At 40.4% G+C, this 14,070-nt stretch overlaps 1 protein-coding gene across 1 annotated transcript in view; it reads left to right on the top strand.

Annotated features, from left to right (window-relative positions):
- Positions 1-9,330: 9,330 nt before the first annotated feature.
- COL2A1 (collagen type II alpha 1 chain) overlaps positions 9,331-14,070 on the top strand; it is a 48,387-nt gene continuing 43,647 nt past the window's right edge. The window contains exons 1-2 of the mRNA XM_040422298.1: positions 9,331-9,651; positions 13,996-14,012. Coding sequence (XP_040278232.1) covers positions 9,558-9,651; positions 13,996-14,012 — 111 coding nt within the window. The 5' untranslated portion in view covers positions 9,331-9,557. The remainder of the gene's footprint in view (positions 9,652-13,995; positions 14,013-14,070) is intronic.

Below are 14,070 nucleotides of genomic sequence, written 5' to 3'. Positions count from 1 at the left end.
CCCATTTCTTAGCTCTATTGTTTGTATATATATAACGGTGTGCAGCCATTTTGTTTTTTGTAATTATCTTTGCTTCATGGATATGCACCTGTGATTCTGAAGGTTCTAGTCAAAATTTTCTTGCAATATATTGAGGGTAGCACCTCTTTTAGAATGAACACGCCCATCTACCTGGGACTTGTGAGCAGAGTACGTTTGTAGCTGGTTCCTACACTGCCCTGAATATTGTAGGCTTAAGTCCAAAGTGAGGCAGTATATTTAGTGATAGGGACCCATCTGTGGAAGCCACCTTGACGCCTGGTAGATGGGCCCGACACGTATGTGCGCTAAGAGCTTCCATTACTCATTTATAGTCAGTATTGTACCACTTTTATCTAGAATGACCCCCATTTCTTAGCTCTATTGCTTGTATATATAACGGTGTGCAGCCATTTAGTTTTTTGTACTTAATCTCATATGCCAGAATCAGAGGAGTGGGATTAATTTCAGATCTGGGCGCTGCTGTTTGCTCTGGTAACTGCCCCTCTTCCTCCTCCTCCTCCCCCCTGTGTGGCCACGTCCGTGTGATGGGCTGGGCCTGACAGTAATGTGTGAGCAACCTGCAGCCATCACACGGACGCGGCCACACAGGGGAGAGGAGGAGGAGGAAGAGGGGGAGTTACCCGAGCAAACAGCAGTGCCCAGATTCCCCGACCAGGCAACGGAAGATCTCTGACCATAGGCGTGCGCACGGGGTGTGCCGGGTGTGCCTGGGCACACCCTAATCACACCCCTGTGCTCCGCCTCCTGTACTGCCGCATGCCACTTGAGCCCCGGCTGCCAGCCCCGGACAGCTTCAATGACATATATCTGCGTATACGACTGCTCACTGCTCCTGTGCTCCGTCTCCCGGCGGCTGGCCGCGTAACTTCACTCACTCCGACGTCACGCGCCTGCTCGGCCTGCTTCATTAATAAAGTGGGAGGAGCAGGCGCGTGCGGCGTGAGTGACGTCACGTTACGCTGCCGCCGGCCTAGTTTGAATGTTTGAAGAGCCTGCCTGCCCGCCCAGTGAATATGGTGATTGTGTGAAAAAGAAAAACTGTGAATATCAGCTGGAGTCCTGTCCAAGTAAGTTAGTAATAGATTAGATAGTACTAGTAGTACAACTTGGCACAAGTTTAACAACACTTTACATAAGGAACGCAGCGGGGTCTTACAATAGTTGCCAGCCTCCACCCCCTGTTGGGGGGTCACTGTCAGGGACACTGTTATGTGGGGGATCTGTGGATGATGACGCATATATTGAACAAGATGCTGCTATATATGTGTCATCCACAGATCCCCCTGGCCCCCCATAACAGTGTCATCCACAAATCCCCCCCCCCCCCGCATCTGTGTCAGATTCCACACAGATGCCCCCATAACAATGCCATTTATTTTTTTACAAACATCCATTGAAGTCGTGTTTGCGCCAAGAAGGTATCCTATTCCTGTACTGTTTCTGGTACATATCCCCCTACTGAATCATGGATATCATGGTAGACATTATTAGATTATTGTTTCTTATATTTTACTAACTATACGGTAGCTTACAATTTACTGTCTGTGCTCAGCCATAAACACTAGATTGTCTACATAATGCCAAGAAATATACTGACTGTTTGCAACTTTATTCAAAAAATCTCAATTATATTATGATTAGACATTTTGTATATTCATATTACATAGCATATTAAAGATGCATACATGTGGACATTAAAATATTTCCAGAAGCAAATGCCGAGAGCCAGAAAAGAAGTTAAAACCGTAATGAAATTAACACTCCACCCTGAAAGTTTCCATTCTCAGTTTGCCAGATTTTCATAGTAAATTCAGTTTTAATGGTGTCATTTTTGTATATATGTTTAGTTTAACAGATGCAATGGAAATGTAGGCAGAATATTCTCAAATCTGATTTAATAAAATGAATACATTATTTAAATGAAGAAGATTGACCCATTGATTTACTTTATTAGACTCTCAAGACTAAAGATGTGTGGCAGTAGGATATTTCCCATTTTCAAGATCTTGTTAGGACTCAAAACATTTTCCATTTCTTGTCACAAGGGCCAACAGAGGCAAAAAGTACACTGATTTCCCCTATAGAGCACTAGTTAAAATGTTTTTCTAAAAACAGCATCACTCTTGTCCATGGGCTGTAATGCTTTCCTTTTTACTTCTTGCTTCAATGGATTTAGGGCATCCCACCATGCACACGACTGTCCACAAATCACAGCTCATCTCCTTGCGGTACCCTGGCAAGGCCACTACACAGTGGATGGAGCCTTCTGCATCCGGCTCCATCCATTGCATACTTTTCAGTGCTGGCAGCTGCCACAAACAGCACATTGTGAGGGTGCTGGATGTTGGACTCCCACCGATCTGACGTTGATGACGTATGCGTGGTGTGTGTTATGTGTGTGTGTTGTGTGTGTCTGCAACAAATTAAGGATAATAATCATGTATAATCATATGTCATATTAAGCTGTATAAGGATTTTGTGAAAATTTTGACTAAACACTGGGGAAGAGGGGGGGGGGGGGGGGGGGCGGGGGATTAGAACTGGTATTTTCCAGGCTGGTCCTAAGTCCCCCTGCTAGAGGAAGCACCAAAGTTATGCAGAGGCATGAGTGTGGAAAAGTTGCAGCAAAAATGCTGTGGAACAAAATCGGCAACCTTAATATGCCAAAAGTGGCATATAAGAGTTAATAAATGACCCCTTGGGTGTGTATCTCTAGGTCCAGTGTATACCTGCGCAGTATAGGCAGTGGGTGCTGCAATTTCAGTCAGTATATTGAAGACAAACACTGCTCCTGACTTGGCCCCTGTTTTGGCCAATGCAACAATTTCTTTTCATAAGAGGAACATGGTCTCCAGTATTACACAGTACAACTTAGAATACTGCAGGGTGGTCTCCACAGGGTACAGATGCACTATTAGAGTCCCCCAAAGACCTGTAGAATAAATGAACTATAGGTCCTGTGCTGTTCCCCAAACCTGGATCCCCATTCCCTATCACTCCCTAGCAGCACTCTCCCATACCCATTCCCTAAAAAACACCACCTTCCAGTGCAGAAGTTGTGTTGAACTTGATCGATCAGCTTAATATGCTGCCCTATGTGAGGATAGCATATGATAGCTACAGGTCTGTGCAACTAGAAGCCAAAATGACACATAAAAATGTGCATTTCTGATACTATCACCTCCATCTACTCCATGCCCCCCTGGAACCTTACATGCCAGGCTGAGTCCTGAGGAGTGAGTGGAGCACTGATGAATGCGGTGGATGGGCACCTTGGGCAATGGTCTCTGGTCCAGGGCCTCTGTGCAAACCGCCACTGCTGCTGACCATATGGTGAGAACCGTATGTAGGCCAGGCTTTCACCACATGAGACATTGTGTGGCTAGTGTTGCAACATGGACTGCTGTGGAAAGTGGCTGAAGAGACTGTGCGCCCTTAGCACCAGCTTCCAGGACTATCACAGTATCCTCCCAGGCTGAGGCTTTTAATGGAATCTAACTTGTCAAAGGGGTAAAGCAATTACATGGGCCCACACTCGACAAGGCTCCCCAAGCTCCTCAAAGGTGAAAGGACAATTAGCCATTGGCCCATGTGGTAAGTTTAGTACTTCATATGTCCATGTGTTCTCACACTGCCAATGCTGTGTACACCAATCATGGTCTCTCGGGCAATGGGAGGAATTTATCAAAACTGGTGTAAAGAAAAAGTGGGTTAGTTGCCCCTAGCAACCAATCAGAAGCCTCCATTCATTTTCCAAAGGAGCTCTGAAAAATAAAAGATAGAATCTGATTGGTTGCTATGGGCAACTATGCCAGTTTTCCATTACACCAGTTTTGATAAATTTTCCCCTATATCTTACTCTTGCACAGTATTAGAAAGGGCACGGCTACCACTCTTTATGTAAGGCAACACACAGCATACACAGTATAACTAACGTACATAATGGAGCATATATAAGACCTTCATATAAAGTATACGATATTAAAGGCATAAAGCACATATTATTCAGGTAGCAGCAGCAAATGTTTTTTACTCTGGATATGTAATGGCAAATAAATAAAAAAATGGACCAGATCTGCCAGTATTTATGGGATCTCCTCCACACCTCGCAGGAATGCTCTATGAATGATATATCCACATGCTAAGGCCTACTGCATACGACCGTATGGCTTTTTCAGTGTTTTGCGGTCCGTTTTTCACGGATCCATTGTTCCGTTTTTTGGTTCCGTTGTGTTTCCGTTTCTGTTCCGTTTTTCCGTTCCATTTTTTCCGTATGGCATATACAGTATACAGTAATTACATAGATAAAATTGAGCTGGGCATAACATTTTCAATAGATGGTTCCGCAAAAAACGGAATGGAAACGGAAGACATACGGATGCATTTCCGTATGTGTTCCGTTTTTTGGCAGACCCATTGACTTAAATGGAGCCACGGAACGTGATTTGTGGGCAATAATAGGACATGTTCTATCTTTAAACGGAAATACGGAAACGGAATGCATATGGAGTACATACTTTACAACAGTCTAGACCAGTGTTGTCCAACCAGTTGTAAAACTACAACTCACAGCATGCCCTGGCAGCCACAATATGTCAGGGCATGCTGGGAGTTGTAGCTTTACAACAGCTGGAGAGTTATAGGATAAAAGAATATGGAATTCTGTCCCTGGAAGCATATGTCATAAGCCTTGTACATGTAAAACAAATCTCAAACCTTTCTCCAAGGGATGATGATTCTAATTCAATGCATAGAATGAGGATGTTTGATCCATGTTTTTCTATTTTTGTTGGATAGACCTTTTATATAGCACTAAAAGCTGACATTGACATTATGGCTTGCTCTGCCCCATTGGTGTAACATCAGATGAGAACAGTTCTTCACACTTTTAGTCACGTAGTCCATTGAGGTCACTGCAGAACTGCTGCTGCTGCTGGTTAGAAGGAGGCTGGCTCCGGGGATCAACTGTGCACAGTGCAGTATTGTTGGAGCACATTCCTGGAAGAGTTTGCCAGACTGCAGCTAGTAGGAAGTGGTATGTGACATCATGTCATCTTGCATGAATAGCCAATTAGACACTCCCGATTTAATGTAGCCTTGACCAGACTGAAAGGGTGACCATACATTACTAGGAGCAGCCATAGCCCTATTTATGGAGGCACAAAATCTTTGGTGTGTGACCATTTTATAAACTGAGGGGTTTATATTTCATTTATTCATGAAACTCCATGTTTGTAGGAATTCTATAACCTTTGCAGAATCCTGAATGGAAAATGTACCTTGCTTCCACATATTGTTGCTAGGCAGATTTGCAGTTCAGGAATAACATCCTTTTACAAGGGCAAAGTTTAGGGACAATTATAGCTTTTGGACATTGGTATAAACACTCCTTCCCAATAACTTGTCTGGGTGAAGGAGCCACCGATCACCAGCCAAACAAGCAATTGCATCTTCTATGCGGCACATCGCCCCGGGTGTAAACAGGAATGTGCCACCATAGTTAGAATTGTTTAATTCCATACATAGCTGCATGTAAATACCGCTAACGAGTGAGTAATGGTCAGGAATGAGTCTTCTATCAATTTACTTTCCAAAAGTTAAAACTGCTAATGTTCATCAATACTTCTCTCAGTTGTGTCTAGATATACTGTACAGTGACACGCCTGTGAAACTCCAAATTGGTTGTAGCCAAGCTTTCCCTGGCAGGTTGGCACAGATATGGTTCAGAACAGACTTAGAAAGGCTTTTAACACCTTAAAGGAAACCTGTCATCACTTTCTAAGCCTATTTATCCACTCACTTTTCTATAAATACGTTTTAATACATTAATAATTATATTAAAATCAATTATGAACGAACTATCAGTTCAGAGAAAAACCTAAAATAAATGTTCCCGCTATATATGTAAATGCACCTTAGATGAGTCCTGTCTCCTCCATGCTTTAGAGATGAGTCCAGCGTTCTCTGACTCTTGGAGTGCAGCCACGCCCACAAATTAATAAGACACACCCTCTACGATTGCTCATCTCTACCCCTTCTCTTCCAAGTCTCGCAGCTGCGCAGTATACATTATATGATCAGTAATAGTGTTGATCGCTAACATTCTAATCACAAATTTTTATTGCGAATATCGGCACTTCGTAATCGCGAATTCGATTTTTTTTTCATCAGTGAGTGAGGCGACTGGTTCTGCACATGCGCAGGATTTGGGACGTGAGTTCGGGAGGAGGGTAGGAACTTTAGATTCTGTCACTCTTATAACGGGAGGTAGGGATAGGAATGGGAAGTGATGAGGTAAGCATTTAATTGACATAACTTGAAAAAAGCAAAAGTGGACTGTAAAAGAAGTACTTGGAGGTGTTTAAAAAAAAATAAAATAGGATGATTAGGGTGGGGGAGAGCTATCTCAGGATGCCGATGATTCTTATGGTTAAAAACCGGTGACAGGTTCCCTTTAACAGAGGAGGAAATCTGGAGAACTTAGTATGTATCTCTATTTTATTTAGAGTATAGGGACAGGGGTGTTAAACATTTTGTTATATGCTTTATTAGGGAAATATGTTTCTTTGTACTAGAAAATAGGGCTAATGTTCTAACTGAACATTGCTAAGTAGAATTTGTCTTCAGCGTTCTACTTAGCCCTGAAGATGCCTACGTGTAACAACAAGTCAGATAGGCAGGGTGACAGGCAGTGATAGTTAGAGCACATCCCCATAGTCAGGGTCTGGGCTAGTGACAAGAGACTGGCTGGAAGCCTCAATATGTTACACACAAGTGTCTTCAGCATTCAGTAGAACTAAAGACTGAAGACAGACTCTCCTTAGCAACCCCTCAGTTACAGCTTTGCTATGGAAAGCCCTGTCTTCTAGTACAAAGAAACATCTTTCCCTAATAAAGTATACTACAAAAATGTTTAACATCCCTGTCACACTTTAAATTTACTGGTGTTTTTGTTTTTATTAATCGTAGATCAATTACCTTTTACCAAGATTTTGAAAATACCCAAATTCATAAAAAAAAGTTCACATTTTACAGATATTTTATTAAGATTGCCATTGAAAAGGTTATATATCTATATAACACACTGACCCAAATACATACAATCCTTAATTATATTAAAGAGTTTGACGAAAGTGGCTTGGAAGTGACTTGAGGACTTGGAAGCACCATTATCCAGCTTTACTGTAGATTGGCTGGACAAGTCTTATTGTTATTGGTTCCTCGCGGGCACACCCTTGAGTTGTGCTTCCTCCAATGAAATGTGTTAAGGAAATAAATTGCTATTGGTTACATATACCACCTTGATGATACCCAGTATGCTAATGTTCATCTTAACTCCACCTTTAAATGATAGTGCTTAATGTATATTGTGTAGAGGATGCATGGCACACATTTGAATAAACACATAATGTTATTTTTAATACATAATATGAGACCAGAATTTATTGATAAGGTAATTATAAGTAACCATTATGAAAATAGCTGTTACCACTTGAAGTTAAAACCAACAGTAAGTGATTCAGGTGCAAATAGGAATCATTTGAGAAGTGCAGTCTGTTTATTCAAGCACACAACACTAAGCAAGCGCTGTATACAAGCTCAAAGCTGAGATCTGCAGTAAATCGCTCTGCTAAGTCATTAAGTATTGATTAATTTCCTAATTTAGGATTAGTCCCTGTCACATAAGTAAACCATTGTCTCATTGGACATCCAACTTTAAACTGGAACATAAAGTTCAATTTCTGACCCTCCCTTGTAACACTTAGAGCCCAAAAGGGAACAGCAGACAAACATAGATCTCATTCAGCAGGACCACCTGGCCAGCCCCAGCATCACACTGAAGACCAGTTCCCAGCTTTAGAATGTAAAGGATGTAATAGAAAGATCATTCATGATTCAGCCACACTTATGTGATCAGGCTGTAGGCATTCTGCAGGCAGTCATACAATGTGATATCCATAGGGATGAAACAAAATGTACAGCAGTGATACAATGTAGCATCCAGGTAAGGAGGAGAGTGTCAGATATAGAGGAAAAGGACAATGCAGCAGTGATACAATGTAATCTCTATGTCAAGAATCAAAGATGACATAAACTATTCACCATGTCATATTAATGGGAATACATGCATTGTGCAGATCTTATATAACACAAATCTAAAGAGACAACCGAGGGTCAAATAAACTGAACTTAACTGATAAAAGGTACCATTCATGTGAATGCATAAAAATCTAATAAATATGAAATGCATTCTTCAGCAGTGATACAGTGTAACATCCACACAAAAGGACAAGAAGCAAATGAAGGTGAAACAAACTCTGCAGCAGTTATACAATGTAGCATCCATATAAACCGTAAGATGAGGTGGAACTAGCTGTATACTAGTCCATGCATGGTCATATATGGATTAGATTGGTAGATAACTAGCTAGATTACCAGATAGAAAGAATATAGCCAAATAAATATGAGATAGCCAGATGGATATATAGCTGGATTAATAGATAGATAGATAGATAGATAGATAGATAGATAGATAATAAAATAGATATTAGATAGATAGATAGATATAAGATAGGCAGATAGGTATGAGATAGCTAGATGGATAGATAGCCAGATAGACAGATTGTAAACTATGTACCGTAATAAAAATAATACTCTTTATCCCAAAGTTCTTTCTCTAATTGTACAACATAAAATACCTGTGATTTTAAAGTGGCAGCAATAGGTTGGAACATGATAGATGCATCTTAAAGATTCTAGCAAGCATCAAAGAAAAAACTGTAAGTGCAACCAAGAAGCAGAGAAAATCCCAAATCCTCCATCCATCGCCCTGAGTTTATGAGCAGTGCTATATCCCAAAGCCACCTGACAAAGCTGGAGCCATCCACAGCCTCACAATCTCAAGAACCATAAGAACCTGCCAGACCTCCCCAGATCACCTCTCACACAACTAAAGTTTCTCCTGCACCAGAACTTCCCAGCAAACTTTTCAGCAAACTCAAGAGCCCTGTTATAGCAAACTGGGATTTTTTTTCTACACTACTTTCTAAATAGTGGTACTTTTTTTCCATGACAGAGGAATGAAAGAGTGTAGGTGATGGGGGAGGCAGGACACAGGGAAGGGGAGGCTGAGACACTGTGAGGGGAGGGAGACAGGGGGACAGAGTGTGGCAGGTCTAGCAAAGGGACCCTGCAGGAGAAGGAGGGGTCTGGTGGGATGTGGAGAAGGCAGAGAGGAGTGGAGGGGCTCAGATTTCAGCACTGCTGGGGGCAGGGGAGGACTAAGATGTGGGCATATACGTTGACTTCAAGGCAGTCAGGACTATAACTTCAGTACCTTGGCCCAGAGCAGATAGTACTAAGTTTCTGCTGGGGCCTGGTACTGGATTCTCCTTCTTTTCCCAAGAAATCGGCTGCATGAAGACAAGATAACTTTTGGGGACAGTCAGCCTCCTCTCCTCCCCTTCTCTTCTTCACTTCTTCCCACAAAGCTTTTGCATGTCTAATATTTAGACATGTTTAACTTTGTGGATTCAAGGACACTAGTGCTGTTCGCAGCCACACAAGTGATATTATTAGCAGTTGTAAGATGCCAAGAGGAAGACATCCGTAAGTGACAACTTTTAATTTTTTATTGATTTTTTTAAGACTTGTATTTTCCCTGCAATTGCACTTGCATGGCAAAATTGAGAGTAGCTTTGATGCTTTCTAGTTAGCAGGTAGAGGGTTAATCCAGTCTCACATGCATATATGACAATTATTATTTCCAATTCATTGGAATTTCAAGGTTATTGCATCCTTACCAGACACACAGCATCCATGCTTCTTCCACTACTTCTTTGGCACATGCCATAAAGATAGTGCTGAATAACTATGCAATGAATGGGACTAAGCAGCAGGTTTACAATACTGTGATAGAGCTAGTACAATCCATTCTATTCACTTAGAGCTTGCAAATATTCCTATTTAGCTAATATCATGAATCCTAAAAAACATAAGGTCACACTGAGAAGCTCCAGCCAAAGAGAAGCAGCTGAAAGAGCAATAGCTGGAGACTTAATGACATATTGCTAGACACAGTGAAATTCCTGGGCTTCCACTGTGGGCTGCAAATGCTAACCTTGATTCATAGTAAAGAGCTACTACGGTAGCCTTAAAGTGGAGGGTCGTCACTTTAAAGAATATGTGAGAGAATGGCTTAACTAGCAGCTCCCATTGAAATCTTTAAAGCAATCCCAAGGCTGGAGATGTTCCATCAATCTGACTCGTAGCTGGTGTAGAAAGGTGTTAGAGTCTTAAGCGCAGAAGGCACAAAAGCAGCATTCTTTTCAGTAACTGATCTCTCCCAGAATTTGAGGATCACAAAAAGAGAACTTTCCCTTAAGAGGCCATGTGAATGATGAAAAGCACAACGCATTTCATTCCAAAAAACTCATAAACTATCTTGACTTAGCCACTGTTTTTAAGCCAATCCTAAATATCATTATTTCTATAGTCTATAATAGTGTAATATCTGTAGATATAAAATAGTAAGATCTGTAGATACAAAATGCTAAAATAAGCGATAGGTTTTACTTAGAAAGTGTTCAAGCTGGCAAAAATAATGGAATATATGAGAAAGCACCTGGCTAATACAGAGACTGGGCTAGATAAATGCTTGAAGCTTTATTTCTTAGCAGAAATTTTTGAACTTGCTAGGGCAGGTTTCCAATGGTACAAAAAAAAAAACTTTACGAGCCTTTTAAGTCTTTGCATACTACAGATTGTAAGTCCATTGCACTGCTAGTATGGAAAAGGCATGTTCCCTTGAGTTTTTGCCATTTTTTTTCTGTTGGAATCATTCTTTCATTCCTTAAGGAAAGCTCCCTGTTCTGTCATCTGCAGAAGGGGAAATATGTGCAATGTGCAGGAAATCTTGAAGAAGCCAGACAGAAAGATTCAATAGGTTCCAGTGAAAATGTGCATAGATACATTAGATACATTACCTTGCCTATAAATCAACAATTGGTCGTATCAAAGGTTTCTGTGTCAAATATATAGAATTGCATAGTTTTGGTATGTTGGCCTCCTAGATATTTGTAGCCTTGTTTAACCCTTCAGGTGAGTGAAGGCCCAAACGGAACTAGTTTATTTCAATACGGTCTTGTTTAAGGGGGGAAACCTAAGACTTTTGTGCATGCGGATGAGCTTTAAAGATATGTCAATATACAGTGGCCTGATTTGAAGACCCCAATGGACTATTGTGATAGTTTATTTGCACTAGGAGGATTGGCAGCAATGGTTTCCAGATGGAGTTGAAATGCTGCCCATATTTATTTAAACTGGCCCCTGACTGTGAAATGTGAATTGAAGCCTCTGTGTATTTTACAGAAAGGTCCATTCATTAAGGGTCCTCTGGGCTACCCAAGCCTAGGCATGGGACCCAAAGGGAGCTAGCCTGAGCATAATGAAGCATAGATCATGAGGAGCAGAGGGCCTATAGTATACCTTCTTTGTTATATTATACTGTTTAATAGTTATTTTAGCTGCTTTTAATATCAGTTATACACATATACATCATAATTCTGCAGGATTTATTTCATTACATCCCATTGGTATATATATATATATATATATATATATATATACATACACACATTATAATTAATTCATGTATACAGGTGAAACTTGAAAAATTTGAATATCGTGCAAAGCTAATTTATTTCAGTAATGCAACTTAAAAGGTGAAACTAACATATGAGATAGACTCATTACATGCAAAGCGAGATATTTCAAGCCTTTATTTGTTATAATTTGGATGATTATGGCTTATAGTTTATGAAACCCCAAAGTCACAATCTCAGGTCCCCTTTGCTCAGGGGGTATGGATTAATTAGCTGACTAGAGTGTGACACTTTGAGCCTAGAATATTGAACCTTTTCACAAAATTCTAATTTTAAGTTGCATTACTGAAAAAAAAAGAACTTTTGCACGATATTCTAATTTTTCGAGTTTCACCTGTATATAATGTATGCCATTACTTAATGCTTTTTTTATTTTATTTCCAGCTTAATCTAATAATTACATTTTTAATACACTATAAACATAAGATCTCCATGGACACCAAGTTGACACAGTTTTCCACTGAATGACCTTAGAGGAACCTGCTCTTAATAACAATGAGCCATAGTTCATGTCGTAACATTATATTACAACTTCCTATAACTGGAGCCAGAAAACTTTGCACTAGGGCAGTCTCCTCCCTCTTACCCCAAGCAGCCCCATTATTTTCTGAACTTAGGTCACCTTCTTCTGTCTGGCTCAACACTGCCCCCATTTGGTAATATTGAACATTGCATCTTTCATTCATTACAATGACTAGCCTTCTAATGTATCACTACACCATTAGTGGTATGCAATATTTGTTGCTAATATAAAAGCAAGTTTATCAAGCAAAGTAATTCATAAAGTAATCATAAATCTTTTATTATCCCGATATTTCATATATGTATATATACATACAATACACACCCATGTATATATATATATATATATATATATATATACAAGCTCATTGCAATATATGACGACTGTGTATGAATATTATGTGATGTTTTGCATTTTTATTTTATTTCTGCTTCCTCTCTTTTTTTGCTGCCCCTTTCCTTGCTTGCACTTACTACCCCCTGGCACAGAGGATGCAGGGAGCTGCGTACAGGATGGGCAGACATATAGTGACAAAGATGTGTGGAAACCAGAACCCTGCCAAATCTGTGTCTGTGACACTGGGACTATTCTGTGCGACGAGATAATCTGCGAGGAAAATAAAGACTGCCCCAATGCTGAAATCCCCTTTGGAGAGTGCTGCCCCATTTGCCCAACTGAGCATACCTCCACCACCAGTGGTCGTAATTTATTTATTTCTGTCTCATAAATAAATTACTTGTGCAAACCTATGGCTAACACCCCATTCCCTAACAGAATGGGCAACCGTAGGTCCCTGCTGCTGTTAAAAAGGGCACCTCCTCTGATTTCTGCCTTGAAAATATATGCTTAAAATATGCTCAACATATATATATATATATCTTTTGCAAGTCTGGATGGTATATAGCATGTCTTATAGTACAGTAATGCACATGAGATCAAAGCCTTGATACGACTTAATTACAGACATCACAAGGAGAGGGGCGGCTATGTGCCTGGAGTTGAAGCCACAGGTCTACACTCCTGCGGTTTCTTTTGGCAGTCATTTTGGAAGCTCCCGCTGAACAGACCATGTGCAGCTATAAATTTAAGACGTATTAACCTGTTCTTGCTCCACTTAAAAAATGGAATGCAAACAATAATTTAATTTTCAAAAAGGCAGAAGTTTAAACCATCACTGAGGTTCCCTTTTTAATGACTGGTCCTGCACTATTAGCAATGCAATCATAAACAGCATTTCTGCTTGATCACAAGCTCTTGTGGCTAATGAGGTGCGTCCTCAAGGATGTCAGGCAGGCTGGGAGATTAGCAGTGCTATGTGCAGTCTACATTAACGTCTTCTAACCCTTGTCCATTATTAGGTTCTCCTGTAACTAATCAGTTCTTGACGCTCTCTCTATTTTTACTGCTCAAGTGAAAAAATGCCAACATTTGCTAACCAGCTTCCCAAATAATAGCTCTTCACATAGACAAGTAGTAACTGTCTTGTGCTGGCTCTGAGGATACTGGAAGTAGAAATGTACAGTCTTGTAACAGATCCACCTGAGACAAAGGAGCAAATCAGATCTGAGTAGAGGAAGTTCTATGTCACGTGATTTAACACATAACTTCTTCATTGGAAGAAGGCCTTCAATGTGTCTTAAGTTTGCCTGTTCTGTGATCTATGTTCATTCATAGTCTGTTTTGTGTATTTTATGTCACTAAATCGTCCATGGAATTTCAACCAGCTGACTATTATCCTTCTTTTTCTACTTTTCTTTCAATAAATAGGGCAAGGTGGCGTAAAGGTAAATTGTTACTCCTATTTCTTATGAGAATGACTATATACATCTATAATATACTTCT

The sequence above is a fragment of the Bufo bufo genome, chromosome 3 (genome assembly GCF_905171765.1).
Source record: "Bufo bufo chromosome 3, aBufBuf1.1, whole genome shotgun sequence".
NCBI lineage: Eukaryota > Metazoa > Chordata > Amphibia > Anura > Bufonidae > Bufo > Bufo bufo.
The sequence above is the reverse complement of the archived record's forward strand: the minus strand, read 5'-3'. Positions and strand labels throughout refer to the sequence as shown.